The 20,269-nt window shown below is 40.3% G+C and overlaps 1 protein-coding gene across 19 annotated transcripts in view; it reads left to right on the forward strand.

Annotated features, from left to right (window-relative positions):
• Positions 1 to 20,269, forward strand: part of celf2 (CUGBP Elav-like family member 2) — a 210,299-nt gene that overhangs the window by 153,397 nt on the left and 36,633 nt on the right. For all 19 annotated transcript variants that reach the window (XM_023350405.1, XM_023350406.1, XM_023350410.1 and 16 more), the window contains 3 exons: positions 4,963 to 5,011; positions 10,308 to 10,442; positions 19,639 to 19,718. In XM_023350405.1, the coding sequence (XP_023206173.1) occupies positions 4,963 to 5,011; positions 10,308 to 10,442; positions 19,639 to 19,718 (264 nt within the window). The remainder of the gene's footprint in view (positions 1 to 4,962; positions 5,012 to 10,307; positions 10,443 to 19,638; positions 19,719 to 20,269) is intronic.

Below are 20,269 nucleotides of genomic sequence, written 5' to 3' on the forward strand. Positions count from 1 at the left end.
TTTGTTGGTCTCGGCGGGAGCTCACCGAGATCAAACACGTCGACGGCGGCGCCGCCCGCCGGGCATTCTGGGTAGACAGACCTGAGGAGGAGCCGCCTGAAAGCCAGGCGCCGTTCTCCTTGTTTGTACCTGAGCTGCAGGAGCGCGCCGCTCGCTTCGGTTAGCGTGGGCGGCGTGCAGCGCGCGGCGTTTTTCAGCAGTGAATGACGGCAGCGCCACGGAGCCTGTCTGCCTTTTGTTGTTCTGTTTTCTTGTTTTCTGCCTTCAGAGGACAGACTTTGAAATGGATTAACGAAAACTGACTGGATGCGACTTCCAGGTTCGTTTTGACATGACTCTCCTGCGTTTGATGTGGCATCAACCCTCAGCTAGCACACACAGCCCCATCCACATCCCCGCGTCTGTCCTTATGCTACTCATACTGCAGAGGGCGCCGCGCCGCCTCGGGGGCCCCGCCGCTCTCTCTGTCCAGCTTTTATGACCCTTTGTCACTTTTTCTCTCTTTGATGCAGGAGCTCCATGTCTCTGCTGCTGCTGTCTGATTACTAGCATTCTGCAAAGTACGGAGCTCAGTGAGAGCCGAAAAACAGAGGCTGGAGAAAGAAAAATGAGTCAAAGGAACTCGAAGGCCAAGAATATAAGAAAATTATAAATACATAAAGTGAACTAGTTTTTGTAGGTTCAAAACTAAAGAAGCATTTTTCACATTTGCATTAATTTTTCAAACTTTTTTCTTTTGGTTTTTGTCACTTTGCTTCATAACGCTTCCTGTATTTAGCTTTGTTTAATAAAATAAAAACAATCTCATCCGACGTAGTTTTACTTATTATAAACGTTTCGGTTGTAAAATACCTTATGTACTTTATAGTTGCCATTGCAAGAAAATAAATGAACAAATTTCTGTCATTCTTGAACTGCAGCTGGGGGCCTAAAAAACAGTCCGAGGGCCACAAACGGCCCCCGGACCACACTTTGAACCCCCCCCCAAAACCTAATAACTGGATATTTCATCTGTTATCATTTGTTTATATCTGGAGTTTTTTGCAGATTCATTTAAATTCCGAAACAAAGGAAGGATTTCCAGTATAAACATCCTGGTGATGCTGGATCTCAGTCAGACAGAAGCCAAGGTTTTGATTAGGCCATTCGGAGGTGGACTACCTGGAGTTGTTTGGATCATTTTTCTGCTGCAGAACTAAAGTGAGCTTCACTATGTGATGGTCAGACATTCTCCTTTATGCTTCCATCCATTACAGCAAGTATCAAGATCCCCCCCAGATCACCACTCTGCCACCACCGTGTTCTACTGCAGTTGTTGTTCTGTGCGATCTGATTTTCCCAGAAGTCCTGAGGATTGTTGAGATGTGTTCTGGTAAATGTGAGACGGGTCTTTGTGTTCTTTTGGTGGTTCTGGTTTCTCTTTCTTATTGTTGAATCGTGACCTCTGACCTTTGCTTTCTTCTGGACCTCCTGCATGAGTCGATGATGAACTCTCACAGTAGTTTTGGTGGGTCGGCCTCCTGGGAAGGTTCATATTTATATTTAGTGCATCTCAGTTTTAGATATTTTGGCCTACTTCGTGTTGTCAACAGATCCTATTAAAATAATTTGCTTGTTTTATTTGTTGAGTTTTGGATCAGGCCTGGATGAAGCTCGTCTCTTCTTGGACTATAGGAGGGTTGTTGTGTTTTATATAGCTGCAGGATTCAACACAGATTTTTTAAAGCATTTACTCTTTTTTTTTTTTACATACAAAAGTGTAAAGCTGGAACCTTTGTGTTTGCGTGTTTCTGGTACAGCCGTGAAACTGGCGCACATGCTACATCAGCTAACAGACACTGAGGACGAAGCCGGTTTTCTTATCACACTGGGGTTCATTTCTGATTGGATACTGGAAAAAAATATTGCTGTGTACAACTTGTGCTAAATGGAGTTAGCCTATCAGCGAAACTAATCCAGCCTAAAATAGCATCTCAATGCTAACCATGTGGCTAATGCTAATGTTAGCGTTCATAGTCCAAATTTCTAAATTTCTCCATGAATGATCAGGACTTCCTGAATCTCTGATGGTTGAAGAACAGATTTAAAACTATAAATGTCTTTATTGTTGATCTCTTGTGTATTTATTCAATAAGTTAGCAGTTAAACATGTTTCTGAATTGAAAATGTTGCTTATTTTTCTATTCATGGTTTGATTAATCTGGTAATTAATTGCAGACGCTGTAATTAATTTGATTTAAATTATTATTAAGTAGCGCCACTAATTTGAAATGTTGGATTGTTTGTTTTGCTTTATGTAACTACAGTCTATGTTTTGTTAGTCAATTTATTTATGTTGTAGCTTATTTTCTTTAAAAGATGCAAACATTATTTGTCTGATTATTAAAATTGTATCTGGAACACATTTAAAAGGTAAAAACAGGAGACAAATACTTTTCCACCTTTAGATTTCTTTGTTCTTTGATTTGTTTCACTCTAAATTTTCAGCTGACTGCCCCCTTGAGGCGATGCGTGGAACTGATCAGTGGATCTAATGTGTGGGTGTGTGTGTGTGTGTGTCGTTGTGTGTGAAATAGGCCAGTGAGAAGGGAAAAAAAATGTCAGAGTGAGGATGATAAGGAAGAGAGCAAGACGGGGGAGAGTTGGGATAAAGGTGTGTGATAGAATTGGAAGATCAAAGCCCTCTGTCACAGCGTGACTGAGCCCAGGGGCGTAATGGGTGAGACGGGGCACACACACACCGCCAACACACACACCTGCACACGCACTCCCTCACGGCTGGTATTTGACTCTGAGTGTGATTGATACCGGGCTAGATTTGGAGAATCACTGTCATTCGTCTCTCCGCAGATCAAACAGCCACATAATCTCCCATAAAGGAAAGAGAGATGGAGGGAATAAAAACGGGACATAAGAGGACAGGGTTCAGCCGGGCGCGCGAGGTGACAAAGCCGTCTCATCGCTTAAAGTGTTTTCTTGTTTTTTCATAAAAGACGAGCCACGAGCTGAAAACACATCCATCATGCGGCTCTATTAAACTGCTCTTTGTGCGTCACAGAGATGAACGGGAGTGTGAAAGTTTACATTAGACAGTATTTACAGAAACGTCTTTATCCTCCGCACATCCGGCAGAAACCGCTCGGTTTAACGCATATTCACACCGCTGCTCCGCTTTACCAAACGCTCCACATCTGACTGCAGCTGCAGCAGAGCAGGCTTTAGTTATGGGTGTCCAAAGTGTGGCGCACGGGCCGTTTGTGGCCCTCAAAATGATTCTGGATGGGCCCAGGTCAAGAATAGTCTAAATTTGTTTTAGATGATGCAGATCCACATTTAAAAACAATGTTGGGGTCAAATTTTCACATATTTTACCTTTTAATTTAATAGTAATAGGAAACAGAAACATTCAGGGGTTTTTACTAGAATGCAGTTTTATAAACCGTCCATTTTATAAAGCAGGAGCGAGTCACTTCCTGTTCTTGTTGCTAAAAAGACACAAAAAAATAAAAATTTTTAAAAATATATGCATATATTTTTAGTATATATATATATATTTTTGTTTGTTTGTTTTGTTTTTTTTAATGGCAAATCTGCCAGATAAATAGAAATGTTTTTAAATCTACAGTACTTTACTCATTTACCCGGCTGCAGAAATATGTCTAAAAATATTGTGTGCTTAGTTTATTTATTTAGCAGATAAACATAAAAAACAAAATGCTTTTGCTATTCTAATTAAAAAGAAAAATACTAAACATTTAAACTTTGAACACCACTGCTTCAAGTCATGGTGGATGTGGCTCACCGCCCAGGGCGTCATTCAATGAGGGCAGACAAAACAAAAAGTAACTTTGAGTTGCACCAGATATTCTTTCGTAGATGTTCCTACGATGTAGAAGCCTGAGGGAGCGTTCACACCAGTCCTGTTCAGTCCGTTTAATCCAACTCCAGTCTGTTTGCATAGAAAGTTCGGCCCGGTTCGGTTCGGTTGGTGAGGTGTGAATGCTAAGCTAACTCTGAACTCTGGTCCTCCAAACCTCGGTCTGAGTTCGGCTGAAGTGAACTCTGGTTCGGTTTGAATGTGAACACCAAGCGGACCAGAGACCTTCTTCAAAAGCAGGAAGTGGACTACAGCGCAGGGCATTCTGGGTAAATACAAGTAACGCTAACGTGCTAGCCCAACGCTAGCAGCAGAAATGGCTCCTGGTCTTTAGCTTAAAGAGAAATCCTCCAACACTAAAATCTGACGCCTCCATCTTGTTTCCATCTGGTGAAGAAGGAAGTTGCTCTCAGCGTCTTCAGAGGTTTTTGTGTCGTTTCCTTCAGTGGTTCTTGGTGCAGCGCCCCCACAGGCCAGGAGGAGAACAGGTTGGTTTGTGTCAGAACCACAGCAGCTGGAGGTGGAGCAGATGATGGAGTTCTGGTCCGCAGTCTAACAGAGTGTACCAAATTTAAACATTTGGTTCTTGTTCAGCTGATTTCTGTGTTCCTGGGAATAAAATAGAAACAATAAATATTGTATGAATTATTAGTTAAACTGAATAATTGCAGCATATTGATGAACTCTGATCTCTGTAATCAGTGAATGAAGTGATTTTCACCTTTTTTATTCTCGTTATCGTAACTCTGAGCTTCTGCCTGTTTTCTGATTTTTCTCCTTTTTTTGCTTCGTCTTTTTGCCCTTCTTCATCTTCTCATCCTTGACCCTCGTCTTCTTCTTCCTTTTGCTTTTTAGCGTCTCTCTGCTGCTTTCATGACTCCGTTTGATTCCACGCCTCCTGCCCTCCGGACTGAAGTGTTTATGAGAAACCGAAGCGTTTGCTTGCGTTGACATTTGCCTCTGAATGATATTCAGATTTAATTTGCACATGAGGGAGCTGAAGCATTTTGCAGCTCTGTATTTATGCATGTGTCAAGGTGATATTTAATGTTTTTCTTCTGTCTGCCCCTCTTTTGTTTCCACAGATGCATCACCCTATTCAGATGAAACCTGCAGACAGTGAGAAATCTAATGGTGAGTGGCCACAAGGACACACACACACACGCACACGCGCACACACACACACACACACACACACACCTGGAGCTGTTTTTGAATTTGCCTGGTAATAGCTGCTTCACTTGACTTGCAGAGAAGATGGGAAGAGAAAAGATTGAAGCAGAAACTGGAAAGAGAGATAGAGGAGGAAATGCTGATATTTCTGTGTCTATATCTTTTTCTCTTATACGTGTCATAAATTATTGAGGTGCTTTGGAAGGAGGTCAGCGCCAGTTGAATCGTTTTAGCCCAGTGATGAACTGGTGTCGCTCCCCCGCCGCGGCTGCTGCTTCATCCACACATCCAGACCCGTTTCTCTGTGCAGAACAAACCCACCTCAGTCACACCAGACAACATCTGTTTTCAGGTTCTACCTCACATTCCCAGCTGTGTACTTTGACTAGGCCATTCTAACCCATGGATCTGCTTTGATTGTCCAGCTGGACAATCTTCAAATATCAATCAAACGTAACACACAGGTTGGTTTATTTTTGAATATCTGCTAAATAAAACTTCCAGCATGAATCATAAGGTGAAAACTTTAGTTTTACATATTTAAGAGGTAATTATAAACTTGTGATAATCCCACTCATTAACCACCAACATAATCTTATATTTATTACATTAATAATCAGGTTTTTAAAAACAAGGAAAATAAATAACCAGTAGGACTGAGAACAAAATAATTAGCTTACCAACAATGTTTTATTTGAAAATGACTCATTTTCAAACATTTTATATCTGTTACCGACTCAATAATTATCAGAAATGTGTAACAAACAATAAAATCTAAACCTGTATTTATCAGTATATAGTTCAAACAATATGCTGTCGATTTAATGTTAATTACCGTAGATGATGAATCAATTCTTTAAATTTCTCCAAAAACAAACAAAAACACCAACAATAATCTCACATATCCAGCAATAATCATATGTTTATATGATCATTGGAGCAGTTTAATGTTTGGACATTGTCTAACTTCACCTGATCAATTTTCTCAGTAGTAACATTTTAAACTGATTTCCACATAACTGTAAATTGCTAATTAGTTTTGTGGTAATTGTTTATTTTTGGTTTTGTAAAGAATTAGAGCTTTCTGTAGTTTCACTACATCAATGAACTTTAATAATTTAGACTTTATAAAAGGTGTTAAAGTTTTCTAACCTTATGGATTATTCTTATCGCTCTTCTGTAGTATTTATATTCCCTGCAGTGCAGTTTTGTAATTATTGCCCCATAACTTAAATAAGGTCAGATTAGTGAACAGTACATGACCGACTTGACTTTTTAAACAGGCGATATTGAACAGATGAGTGGAGAAAAGTGGAATAAATATCAAGGAGATGATGGATGTGATGCCTGGACATAATGATCCGGTTTTATTGTCATTTAGAGAAAAATAATACTGTTAATCTAAGATTTATTTTCGTCACACAGAGGCTGAGTTTAACGTTTAGTTTCTGATCTGGTAGATAAATCTGGACGTCGTCTGCATAGAAATGAACAAATCTGTGATGTAAGCAGGTCAGTGTGTGAATTTGAGTGAAATAACTGCAGAAAATCTCAGAGACCTTCAGAAATTTTGAAGAATGTTTTTAAAGGTGAAAGAAAAGTCTGGCTTCTTGGAAGGAAGACAGAAAGTTTTCTTGGCATGGATTTAATTAAAAACCTTCAACAGAGGGAGGTAAAATCAAACCCACATTTCTGATTATTTCATTTCATTTCTACATGTTTGACACTTTAATACAAAAAAGCTACAAGTTATAAATGTAGTTCTTGTTTCTGAAAAGCCTGAAGGCGACTTTCTTATTTTTAGGTGCTCTGAAAGAAAAAATATTTCATTTTCATGATTCAAAAGGTTAAAAAAAGATTATTAATGACCAACTTCACAGGAACAGATGGATGATTACTTTGATTGGAGAAACAGCAGACCTCAATTTGGACTTTTATGAACTTATTGGGCAAAAATAATAGATATCATTGGCAGAGATCGGAAATTTTAGAAAATTACCGCTAATGTATCTGCATGGCTGAGCTGAATAAATGTGAGCTCCTGTAATTTTGATGAAATGACCCTTAAATCTGAGTAAATGAGCAGAACATAACAATGAAGCTATAAAACCAGAAGCAGAAATAAAGAGGGCCATTTTAATCCCACAGCAGGATGTTCTGAGTTCGAGTCGTTTGCAAGGTGACGACTCGTCCTGCAACGTTTTCTGCTAATACTTTCTGATAAATGTGTGGAAAAATCAGCAAAAATCAAAGTAAAACCATAAAAACAATGTATATTTTTATTTATATTTTCCAGCAGATCTGAATACAATTTTTCAAAACTTGAGGTAAAAATATGAGCCATCCTGTGGTGATCAATGGAAGATAAACTATAATATCATCAACGCAAAAATGAAAATGATCCCAGAACTGAACTCTGTTTATGCCAAATGAAGCTTTATATTTCTGTTATTTCTGCCTTAAAGGTCAAATAAACCAACATAATCACCATTTTAATGTTTTAACTCCACATTAAAACCCATGTTGCTCTAATTAGTCTGAGCTGAACCTCCAAGGTTACTGATGTAAACATGAAAGTTTGTCACTTTTTCCTTCTGGTTGGGACGTTGCATAAGGAGCCTGGTCCGATTTTAATGCAGGTTCATTCATTCAACACCAATACTCCAATAAAAGTCTTGCAACAAAGAAATATAAGTTCAGGTTATTAGTCAGAAGCTGCAAACAGAAATGATTTAAAGAAACATTCAGTCAGAGACGCTTTACAGAAAATCTCATTTTAATCCTTTAAAAAGTTAAAAAAGCAAAATAATAATTAATTTCACAAGAACAGATGTATGATTACTTTGGTTGGATAAACAGTGAACCTCAAATTAGACTTGTATTAACTTTTTAGGCGAAAATGATAAATATCAGTGACAGATAGCAGAAATTTTGGCAAATTACATCTAATTTATCTGCCTGGCTAAGTGGAGTAAATGTGCGTTTCTGTAATTTTGATGAAATGACCCTTAAAGTTGAGCAATTGAGCAGAACGTGATAATGAAAGCTATAAAGCCAGAGCTGGAAATAAAGGCTTCGACCTGACGTCGCTGCTTTTTGGCGGCACATCAGGAGCCCAAAGTTCTGCCGGCACGACCCAAAAAAAGAGAAGAGAGAAATCCTTAGAAAAGCCATCATCCGCTCCACTGAAATATGGCGAATTGTGACTTTATAAGACATAACTGTCGGGGCGAGGAGGGAGGGACTCAATAAAAAGCTGTGGCTCGCAGCTGGAAGGGTGAAATATGGAGCCTGACGAGGGATACGTATCCATCCGTTTAACAGAAACGACCTTTAATAAACCCGCTGTTAGATCTGCTTTAGCGCTGACGAACGGCGGCGGCGAGCTTTATCAGTTCAGTCAGCGGGGGAGAGGGCAAAACGGGAAAACCGTAAGAAAAACAGAGGAAAACGGCTCAGGTTTTTCCTCCCCTGAAGGGTCCGCAGGCGGTTCTTGAAGCTTTCTCCCACAATGCAACGCTGACTCCGTCTTCATGGGTGCTTATCGCCTCGCCGCCTGCCGGCACGCCTCGAACGCCGAGCAGAAACAGTCAATTGTAACGATATCTGCTCTCCTTCTCCTCTATCGACGCAGAGTAAATTAATTACATTGCTGTTAGACTTGTGCTAATCATCCTCTGGAGTGATGCACACACACCGACACGCCGCCCGCAGAGCAGCCACGGCTTCTTAAAGCGCCTCTTATCTCGACAGCGAATCCCGTCGGTTTGTTGTTTCTTCTTTTTTTCTCCTTAAACACACAAACGAGTCCAACAGCAAAATAAACAAGTGTGCTATTGATTTCCCAGAGAGCGAGCGAGCGAGCGCTTATCTGCCTGGCCTGGTGGAAGGAGCTGACAGTTTCCTCATTAAAAATGAATCGGATTAACCTTACGCTGGATGTGGAGTGAAGGCGTCGCCGCCGTGGGCCCGCAGCATGCCGCCGCCGCCGCCGCTCCTTCCACCAGGTTGAGTCTCAGGGTTGAAGTGATAATCAGACATCGATCACAGCATGATGAAACACACAAAGTCTCTTTTTTCTTTCTTTCTGTCATTTCTTTTAACTTTTCTTCTGTTTCAACATTTTTCTTTGTTCTGAGTTTTTTAATTATTTACCGTCAGCTTCAGATTTGGTTTAACTTCAACAGATTCCCCAGGAGCGGCTAATTAAAGCTCTTCGTTAACGGATCAGCAGCTCTGAAAGGAAAGGTTATCGGGCCGTTTCCGAACGTCCTGAGGCCGGTCGCTCTGCCGACAGGAAACACGTCAGACAGGATGAAACGATTTCTCCTTCCGACAAACTTAACGATTAACGGGACGACCTAAAGAAAATGTTCCTGCTGTGTTCAGAGCGATCTGGACGTCGACAGAGATGAAAATCTTTCAGTTTCTAACGATTTGATTCCTGTTTTTAGTATCATGATACAATTTTTAATTCAGGAACTAATTTTTTATCCAGATTTTCTAGAAATCCTTTTTAAATTACGACTTTTGAGCGGAAAATATGATATAAACAAAAATTCAACATTTATTTAAAGCAGTTCTATGAGGTCCCATACTGTTGGGAACCAAGCATTTTCCTATCTGACCCTGGTCCCAGCAGCCTGAGGTCAAAGGTCATGGCTCAGAGAAATGACCAGAAAGCCATTTCTGACTCTACTGGTTTAATCCTGAAATGATCATGACTTTTATCCTAAATGTAAACTAATTTCCACATTTTCTTCAGGTTTTATGTTGGATTTTTCTTGATTTCCTCTTCATACAGATTTTTGTTGGTTTTATTCCACACATCAGAAATCCTCATTTAACCTGATTTTAAAAACCTAAAACTGTTTCTGCTCTTAATCTCAGACGGGATTAAATCCCAAACTACTTTAGGAACTCAGTTCAAGAGGGAGATGATTCTGTAGAAAATAGTTTCAGGTTGCATGTTGAATATAAGCGGCCTAGTCAAAGTCCAGACATCAACTTGAAGAAATGATGCTGTTGGACCTTCAGAAAGAAGAAACGTCAGGAAGAGTTGGACTCAAACGGTTCTGCATAAACTGTCTCCATGACAGTTTGTTTGTGTGTTTTTTGGTGCTTGATTTGATCATTTAATTGGATCGTTAACGGTACCGGACCGTGTTATAGAACTGAAACAGGGTGTACTTATTTAACCCAGCATTGATCATTTACTGAAATGACCCAGTAAATGTTTCTGTGTCTTCTCCTGCAGCTGTTGAAGACAGGAAGCTGTTCATCGGCATGGTGTCGAAGAAGTGCAACGAGAACGACATCCGGGTCATGTTCTCCGCGTTCGGCCAGATCGAGGAGTGCCGGATCCTCAGGGGGCCCGACGGGCTCAGCAGAGGTACCCGCCACTTTGACTCACCTCCATCCTGAAGCTCCTCATGCTGGTAAAACAGCTGAAGGGCCTCCAGCTGCTGCAGCTCGCCAAAATGGCCGCCTCGGAGAAGGAGAACTGCTTCTGAGAAAAACTAAAGTTAAATAAGAAACAATAGATTCATATCTGAGGTGATAATCTGTACCAGATTGATCCTCTAGGTTTTAGACACATAAATAATCCGCCCACGTCTTTATGAAACTCTTTCATGGAGGTTAATGCTTGCAGGTTAAAGACTGAAAAACATCTGAGGGGATTTTTATCCTGGAGATCAGGCTAACTACAAAGACGAGCAACCAGATTGATTTTCATTAACTCATCTCTGAATAACGCAACTTTATTCCACCCATAACTCTGTTTCCCAACGGTAACAAGTTTTATTATCGCAACAAACAGTAACATTGTTGCTTTCAAACCATTTTCAAGTGATATGATAGTAATTAAGGCTTAATAATGCAAGAAAATGTCCTAAAAGATTAATAAACTTTAAATTTTAACACTGGAACTGGAAGACAATTTAAATATCCCAAATAAATAAACAAAACAAGAAATAAAAACAAATGAAATGAATTATGAAATCTCTGTAAACAAAACCATCCTTCAAAAAACCAGGATGATAAAAACAATAAATCACCCAAATGGAAATAATTGAGCTTGTTTTAATGTATCGTGCAATTAATTGATTGATTGATTGATTGATTGATTGATTGATTGATTGATTGATTGATAATTGCAGCAGGCCTGTTTGCATCTGTCTTTAGCTTTAATGATGAAAGGAAGAAGTGCAGGTTTGCAGATGGTTCTTATACTGAGCCCAAGATGAAGTTAGTTATTGTAATTATCGGACCTGCTGTGGCGCTCAGGTACTGAAGTTCTGATGCCAGAACTTTATTTCACCTCATTATGAAGTACTAAACAAAACAAGAGGTGATTTAATGAAGAAAGCCACACACCCGGTCATAACGCAGCAGAACACTGAAATTCTCCTAAATTATCTTTATTTATCTAAATCCACTAATGTCTCAGAGTTGCTTCAAAAACATGACATGGGATTAATAATCCAAGTAATCTCCTTCATTTCCTCACAATTTACACAGATTTTTCTGAACTGATGCAACTTTAATGAAGCTCTGTCAACAAAACACAGATATGTTCTCCACAATGCTAGCTTCTGCAAAATGCTAACAAGCCAAGATTTAATTATCAATCCAGTATCTTCAGCTAATCACATTTTATCCAAAGTTTTCAAATGTGAAGAATTAAACACCTCTGGTCATTAGATCTGCAGCCGAGTCGTGATGAAGCAGAAGTTTTAGTCTCACCAACAGCGAATCGAACGTGTGAGAAGCTTGGAGTCGTCCCTCGATGTGGATTCATTTTGTGTGAAACGTTCTGAATGTTGAGCTGAATGTGTTTCATCATCTGGAGAACATTGTGAGATTGTTTCCTCTCCAGTAAATTCAGAGCATGATTTTATGAACTGAGGAGAAAATTTCAGCTTGTTTCCAAACCGACTCACAGTTACTGCCGGAGGTCAGGAAGCAGAGCGCAGACTGTTCGCTCACCTTTACTGCTCTTTAAAATCTCATTTTATGTTTAATGTTTGAGTTATGTCACATCACAGCAATCATATAAATACATTTTGTGACAGATCAACAGAAATGTTGATTTTTTTCTTACAACAAAAATCTAAAAAGTGCGGCTTGCTTATGCAGTAAATCCATTCTCATGTAATTAATGAGAATTTTAATCTCTGATTAAAAATCCATGAATTTAATTTAGAAGTCACCCATTATTCATATAAACTTCCTGTTTTTATAGTTTAAACACTAAACATGCCTTAATGCGCTTTAATAAACTCAGTGGAAACGGTTTTAGCAGTAGAAGCTAACGTTTACGTCCTACTTATTTCTGCCATTGGTGTTTCAACCAATCAGCACCAAGGAAACTGAATGCTGCTTCCGGATTGGCTGCTTTCCAAATGCTAGCCAGTAGCAACTAGCTTTGCTCCTAGCTTCTCAATCTGTATTTCATTTCTAATATTTTAGATATGCTTTATGAAAATAGACATTGTGAACCGTGATTAGGTTGGGATCCACTGAAACCAGATTTATTTAGGAACATTAAACTAATTTCTACAAAATCAGCTTAAATATGCTTCATTTATAAAAACACCTGCGCTATCTTTAGCGTCCTCTGTTTCTTTGTGTTTTATTTGTTAACGTTGCTGCCTCCTACTGGTTAGACACAGTCCTTGCAGTTTGTCAGAATTGCTCATTATTTTCTGCACATATTTATAAAGCTGTAACACGGCGGCCATCTTGTCTCAGGTCTTTACCCTGCTGCGGCGGCTGGAGGTTCTTCTCCTCACTGTCAACACTTGCTGCTTCCTTTTCTTGCTGTATATCTCTTTTCCCCACCACTTTCTTTTTTTCTCTCCTTGCTTTCTCGGCCTCGTCCCCCCCGCTTCCTCCCCTCTCCTCCTCCCACTTTCTCACCACCATCTCCATCCTTCCCCTTCCAGTTTAGCCCTGCTGGAAACCAGTAGGAAGCTCTTCACTTCCATCTTGAGACACTTTAAATGTTGCTGTCCAAATCATCCGTCAGTTTCTGATTTGTTTCATGAACATGTCACATAACTTTGTTGTTTATTCAAGGAAAACTGATATTTTTAGTAAAATAAAATCAGAAATTGTCTTTTGGTCAAAATGTAATGTAGTTTTATATTTGAAATGCAAACAAAAACACAAAATTCAGTTGAAGGAGTTTGTTTTTTCTAAAGTTGGCTAAATCTGGACTGTAAAGATCCCAGAAGTTACCAGAGTTACTCTCCTCCTTTAATTGGACCATGTGGTGAGTCAAAATGCTTTAAGGTGGATAGAAAAAACACCAAGCTGTCTAACATACAACAACAGGTTACAAAGCTTTTAAAAAAGAGAATCTTGTGACCAAATTTGAATTTATTGTAGATTTTCTGTAATCCACAAATCTATAAGTGAACCTCCAGATGAAGAGAGAAACGTTTGGTTTGTTCCCAAACCAAAAACTGCTGAGTCCAAGTTTCTACCATGTAGTTCCTGATTAGAGGGAAGATGGTCCAAATTTACCACCAGCACACTCACAGAAGTCGCCATGTTGCTGCCAACATCTGAGCGTTTTACTTCTAAGCCGTTACCACATGTGCTCTACTCTGCCCCCTAGTGTCTAGGAGGATATGGAGTAGAAAGCCCTGTCTCTAATGTGAGCCATATTTTATAGAAATCAGATAAGAAGTTCAGATTCCTGCTCAGAACATAATGGATTTGTTGGCAGCTGCAGTTCGCTAGCTATAGCGGCTAATAGCGATAGCTGCTGCTAGCATCTTGGTGCCAGAGGCCACATCTCTTCTTCAGCAGGTGGATTGTTGTTGAACTTATGCCCAGTTCACGCGACACGATTTTAGAATCGTCGGCCGATTTTCAAAACTTGAGGTACCACAAACTAGCCGACCAACTCGTAGGTATAACGCGTTCGATTGGGCCGATCGTGAGTGTGTGTTCAGCCAACCACACAGCGAGAGCAACACACCACACACAAACTGATTACTCACCAACATTCAGATTCCAGACCGAAAATACAGGAAAAGCCACTATACCACCCGTGAATTTAGAGTAAACAAACATGGCCGACAACGTAGACGCAATAGTTTGTGAGCTTATTTTAAACATAAAAGACGTAACAAAAAGAAAAGGCGTTGGATATAAGCGTGGAGACGGGACACGCAGCGGCTCTATTGTTTTAAAAGTTACGTTGTTTTGTCTATACCATTTGTGTGTTTAGATTATTTTCTTTTCTATTGTTTCTTTAAGCTTTATCAGTTAATTAGTATTTGCTGTTTTTATGTTTTTATATTGAGAACAATATGCACAAAATAATGGCTACAAGTCCAGTTAACTCATTTTAAAACCAGGCATTAACCAATGTTTTACGAATTACATTCTGTAGGCGTCAAGTCCTGCCTGAATGAATAATCTTATCGTCATAAACTATTTATGTCACGTTAACGATGAACAGCTGAAAAATTAGCGGAATCAAACCGCGGAAGCATTTCGCTCCAAATCCTCTCCTCGTCTTTTCTGTGGATATTCTTTGTATGAAATGTTGAATAAACATCGATGTTGTTTCCACACATCATCTCTGATGTCCGCTGGACTCTGGGCTGCGTGGTTGCTGTTTGGGTTCCTCTCTGAGGGGAAAGTCCGGAGGGGAATCCGTGGTTTCTGATTGGCTACCTGAGGGGAAAGTCCGGAGGGGAATCCGTGGTTTCTGATTGGCTACCTGAGGGGAAAGTCCGGAGGGGAATCCGTGGTTTCTGATTGGCTACCTGTCACATTCAACAAGCTGTGTTCTCACTCCCAGTCAGGGAAAACCCACATGCTGCCATAATCGGCCAAGACAATCCAATATGTCCGATTTCAGACGGGCGCGGTCCCGACGTTCTACCAACTGGACCCGATCAGTCGTAACACACCACACACTGCAGGATGATCGGCTACGATTATCGCAAGCGACAATCTCAGAGCGCAGAACGTTCTAAGATTGTCATAAGGGGGAAATCGGGGCAAAAAATCGTGTAGTGTGAACTGGGCTTTAGATGGTTGGAACTGGACCAGTTCTGCAAAGTAAACTGGTCAAAGATCCAAAAAACAAACATGTTGATCGGTGAATCTGTTCCTCTGAAGCCAGTGGGTTACAGAAAAAACACAATTAAAAAATGAATAAAATAAAAAATAATGGTTCAAATCTGGAACGAAGAGTTTGAAATTAGTGACTTTACTGAGTTTTTTCTTTCTGTATCACGACTTCCTGGAGTTAAACATAAACTGATGAAGTTTGTCTGTTTTTCGTTTAATTGGTGCCACAGTGAAGGAAGATGAGTGCAGTATGAGCTGAAACCATGAGAAACCTCACAGTCCCACAGCATCATACCACCTCCACCAGCTCTGGTTTGGTCGCCCCAACATACTCTGCTGCTCTTCCCGTCCTGTGGCTCCATTTAAAGCGACATGACCCGTTTATTATTTTCACTCCATCCCACCCTGACCTGACCCCTGACCTCAGCCATCCTCCCGCTCTCTCCTCCCCCTCTGTGGTTTCTGTGTGCTGAGATGGAAATCTCTTCCTGTTTCTCCTCCTCTCGTCCAATGAGCTGTCGCTGTTCCCGTATTTTCTTCTGTGCTCGTTAAACGTTGCGAATATTTTGTTTTATTTTTTCCGTCTCAAGGTTGTTTGAGTCCAAACTAAACGGCTCCACCTTTAAATTCACCCCGGCTGTCCCAGAATCCACTCCTCGGTCGATTTGTCCTCTTTTCCCTTCTTTCCCTCCCTTTCCTTGTTTCTGTCTTCCATCCCCTTTTCAGTTCCTCTCTTTTGTCCTCATGAATATTTCAAACCTGATGGCCAAATCCTGGTTTCTGTCGAGCCGATATAAGCCACTTAGCGGCTGACACGAGTCAGAGACGGAGCGCTGGCGGCCCAACTTGGCCGGTCAATAAACACCTCTAATCAGGTTGGAAATAAATCGGTCTTTAAGGATTTCTGAGCTGGCAACTCTCAGCGGCCCGCGGTCCCACCTAGCAGAACTCGCTTTAAACCCACAGTATCAATCAGCCGAGCGCGCCGCTATTAATAAAATATGGATCACACCACCAGTGGATGGTGGGCCTGGGGAGCTACCCTACTTTCATTAAAGGACTGCGCGGCGCTCCGCTGACGACAGAATGCGGCCCACAAGGTATTTTTAGCGATCCGGCTTCGTCCTCGTCTCTGCACTGTGGAGAAAACAAGACGCGCACCGAGCAGGCGGGAAGTTGCTTTTATTCAGAACCAGATCCAATATTCATGAACCCAGCGTCAGCAGGGGAGCAATTCCTGTTGGAGAAAACCAACTCAGATCGGCAGGATTTCAGAAAACAAGAGAAAAATCCAACCAAGCCAACAGAACGGCATGGAAAAGTCATCAGAGATGCAGAAATGTTTAAATTCAGACTCTGGGTGAATTTTCTGCTGGAAGTTTCCCTTGTTGAGCAGCAAATCGTCCCCAGAGCACTATACTGCCACCACCATGTTTGACTGCAGCTATCGAATGAGTTTACCATAGAAAATTTACTCAATACTAAAGTGTTAACAGTTTCAAATGAAGAAAAACAACAAAAAATTTACCAGCAAAGGTACACAAAACAAATTATTTTGAATTTTCAATACAAATTTTAACAGGATAGAACATTTCTGTGACATGAATAATGGAGTATTTGTGCAAAAACAGGCAAAAATGAAAAACTGTGCAACTTTTAGACAGTTGGAGGCTGTGCCTTAGTTTCCCTGTGGCCTACTTCGTGTTGTCAGACGGGTCCTGTTAAAGTTATTTCTGTGGATGAGAACTGATCATTTCACTTCAGTTGTTTTATCTGCATTAAATCAGGTTTTGCCTGACATACAAATGTAGGACAAAGAAGCAAAAACTGAATAAATCTGCATTTTTTTCCTGTGCGTTTCTAAAAGTTTCAGCCTCTGACGTGTTTGTGACCAGTTTGAACCAGTTTGGACCAGTTTGGAGCCACATGTGCAGCAGTGATCTACTTCTGCAGCATCCTCCTGGAAAAGCAGCAGTTAAATGATGCTTGTCTAAAATAGGCAGGCCTCTGAATCATTTGATGGAGTGACCTGCTTTCAAACAACCTTTCAGCTCAGGAAAAGGACGGCGGAGCGTTTAGTGGGTCAGAGCTGCAGAATCCAGCGACCTTCAGCGCCTCGCCTGCTGATTCTGCTGCAGCCCAACGTTTAACGGCTGAAATGTGATCAACTCTGACAGAGGAAGGGCAGAAAGTGGAGAGAAACATTTCAGGATGCGGTGTGAGATGAAATCCAGAGAGGAAAATATCAGCTTGTTTAAGAAAAACAGAGACAAAGGTCGACTTTTACTGACAAAAAACGCCTTTACAGTCTTAAACCAAACGGTTCTGATTACTTCTTTGCATTATTATTTGTTTTTCTTCTTCAGAGTTCTAAATGTACAGGCCCGCCACACTTTTCAGATTTTTACAATTAAAACATGAAATATTTTCCTCCAGCTTCAATCAGGGAAATAAAATCCCCCAAAATACTTTTATACTAAAAACTGCTTGGAGAAAGAAATGGACTTTTTTTGTTTCATTAAAACTAAAAACTGAAATCTGCTGAGGAATTAGTTCTGGTTTGGATTCAGTTGGTACCTGATGGCGGTGCAGAGAGTCTGAAGCATCAAGGGGAAAAGTTTTAATATTTATATTTTGAATATCTTGCAGCCTTAGAAATGAAATAAAATAATCAGAAAAGTTGTAAAGTCCAGCAATTAGCCAGAGCCATAAGGCAAAGAAAACATTGCAGAGTTTTCTTCCAAGCAAACCGAATAATTTTAGTGAAACGGCTGCAGACAGATAATATTACATATCTGTTTAGCTAACATTACATGATACCTGCTGAATCCATCCCAGTGTCATATTCAGCTGGTTAACAACGATATTAATGTTCATCTCTTGCTAATTCCAGCAATAGACCCAGAAATCCTCCTTCATGTCTGTGCAGAAGTTTTCCTCCACAAATTTAAAATAAATCTTCAAGATTCTAGAAGATGAATAATCAGAGGGAGAAACAGGAAATGGAAGGTTATGTGAAGCAATTTCAACTTTTTTGTAAAACTGTATTATTGCAAAAATAAAGCTTGAAAAAATTAGCAACTTTTTGCAAATGTTGCAGCAAAATTAGTAATTTTAATCACAAAAACACCATCACAACCCAAGGTGGGTAGAGTAAACTTTTACTTAAGTAAAAGTACAAGTACTTCAACATATTTTTACTCAATAAAAGTTAAAAAGATCCAATTATCATCCATTTAATATTTAATAATTACATCATCAGACGAACCAAAATATAGAACTAAGTCGAAATTTTAGCATTTTAATTACCAAACTGACAGATAAGTAACATAAAATTACAAAACCAGATAAAATAAAAATGTCTTTAATTAAAAACTGATGAAACTTTAGCAGAAGCTGCAGGTGTGTCTGAGTCTGGTGAGTTTCTATTTCAAACATGTTGGTTTTCATTCAGTGGGTAGAAAAGTAAGAGTAGAGACACTTCAGAATAAAATGACTCAAAGTACAGCGTAGTAAAAATACTCCTAAAAGTACATTTTTTCAAAAAAGTTACTCAGGTGAATGTAAATAGTTACTACCAACTGATAACATCCTGATGATGACGATGATTGGATTTCTTCCTCCCAGTTTCCTGTTGCTGTTTGATTTGATGACCTGTTTGTGTTGTGTGTGTGTGTGTGTGTGTGTGTGTGTGTGTGTGTGTGTGTGTGTGTGTGTGTGTGTGCGTGTGTGTGTGTGTGTGTGTGTGTGTGTGTGTGTGTGTGTGTGTGTGTGTGTGTGTGTGTGTGTGTGTGTGTGTGCGTGTGTGTGTGTGTGTGTGTGTTGCCCTCAGGCCTGGCTGCACTAACACGGTTTGTTGACTGTGTTAGCATATGGTTAGCCTAGCATGTTGCTGCAGCTTTTCTCACATCGTCTCCGTTAGTCGCTCCCTGACCGGCCGCGCTTCCCTCACCGCCATGAAACCGGCCGTGCTGATTGGCTGAAACCTGCGCTGGTCATGGAGGAAGATGGCCTCGCCTCCTCTTCCTCCTCTCCTCTGATTTAAAACGATCCCCTGCGGTTTTACAGCTGGCGTCCCGCGGCTCCTTCGTCTTTCTTCCCGTCGAACAAAAGAGAAAATTTTGGGCGTCCAGTGAAATAAATTCAAAAGGTTTAATGCAGATTTTCAGACGCTGAGAATTCAGGTTTGACTAATTCAGAGGTGAGGAAGAGGACGGAGGTGAGGAAGGCTTGCAGCTCTGATGTTTCATGTGGGGGGGACAGGATGTGATGTCATGATGCTCGTTTTTCCAGCCACTGAAAACGATGTTGTCCACCTGTGACATGTTCTCTGTATCAATCTGTTTTTCTTTTTATAACAACGACGTGTCCAACCCTTTTGTCTTGTTTTTGTTCTTTCTTGTCTTCCTCCTCCTCTTCCTCCCCCCTCTGCCTTCCCCTCCTCCCTTCCACTGTCCTTCCATCCTTCCCTCCCTCCTCCCTCCTTACAGGTTGTGCGTTTGTCACGTTTTCCACCAGAGCCATGGCACAGAATGCAATCAAAGCCATGCACCAGTCTCAGACCATGGAGGTACGCCACTCTTCTTCAGCTTCTGTCTTCTTCTCAACAACCTGCAGCCAAACACACCGACTTCACAAACCACCTGCAGCACGCTAGCATCTTCAGCTAGCAAAACACAATAACTAAAATGTGACTCATGTAGAGACTTTACAACGCCGTGTTAGGGATACTTTAGAGAAAAGTCAAAAGGAGAACATTTGTGTACAACATTTCTGATTAGCCATATTTTTTTCTGAATTTTCCAAGTTTTTTCTTGAAAGTTCAGGAAAAAAATCTTTTTTTTAAACAAATTTTAAACTTTTCAAGCTCTGAATTTTTCTAGCACATTTTTGACTTTTAAAAACTGAAAATTTTCCAAGTTCTTTTCTTGAACGTTTCTGAGATTAAACTCAAAATTAATAATTTTTTCTAGCAAATTTTCAAAAAATTGATGTGGGTTATCAGTATTTATCCGTTAGCAAAAGTCGCCTCCTGTATTTTCTTTTTGTTTTTTCCCAGTTTGTTGTGCCAGGATCCCTGCAAACTGATGTTATTTATTCAGTTTATTGACATTTTCATAA

Source organism: Xiphophorus maculatus, chromosome 17, assembly GCF_002775205.1.
Source record: "Xiphophorus maculatus strain JP 163 A chromosome 17, X_maculatus-5.0-male, whole genome shotgun sequence".
Lineage (NCBI taxonomy): Eukaryota > Metazoa > Chordata > Actinopteri > Cyprinodontiformes > Poeciliidae > Xiphophorus > Xiphophorus maculatus.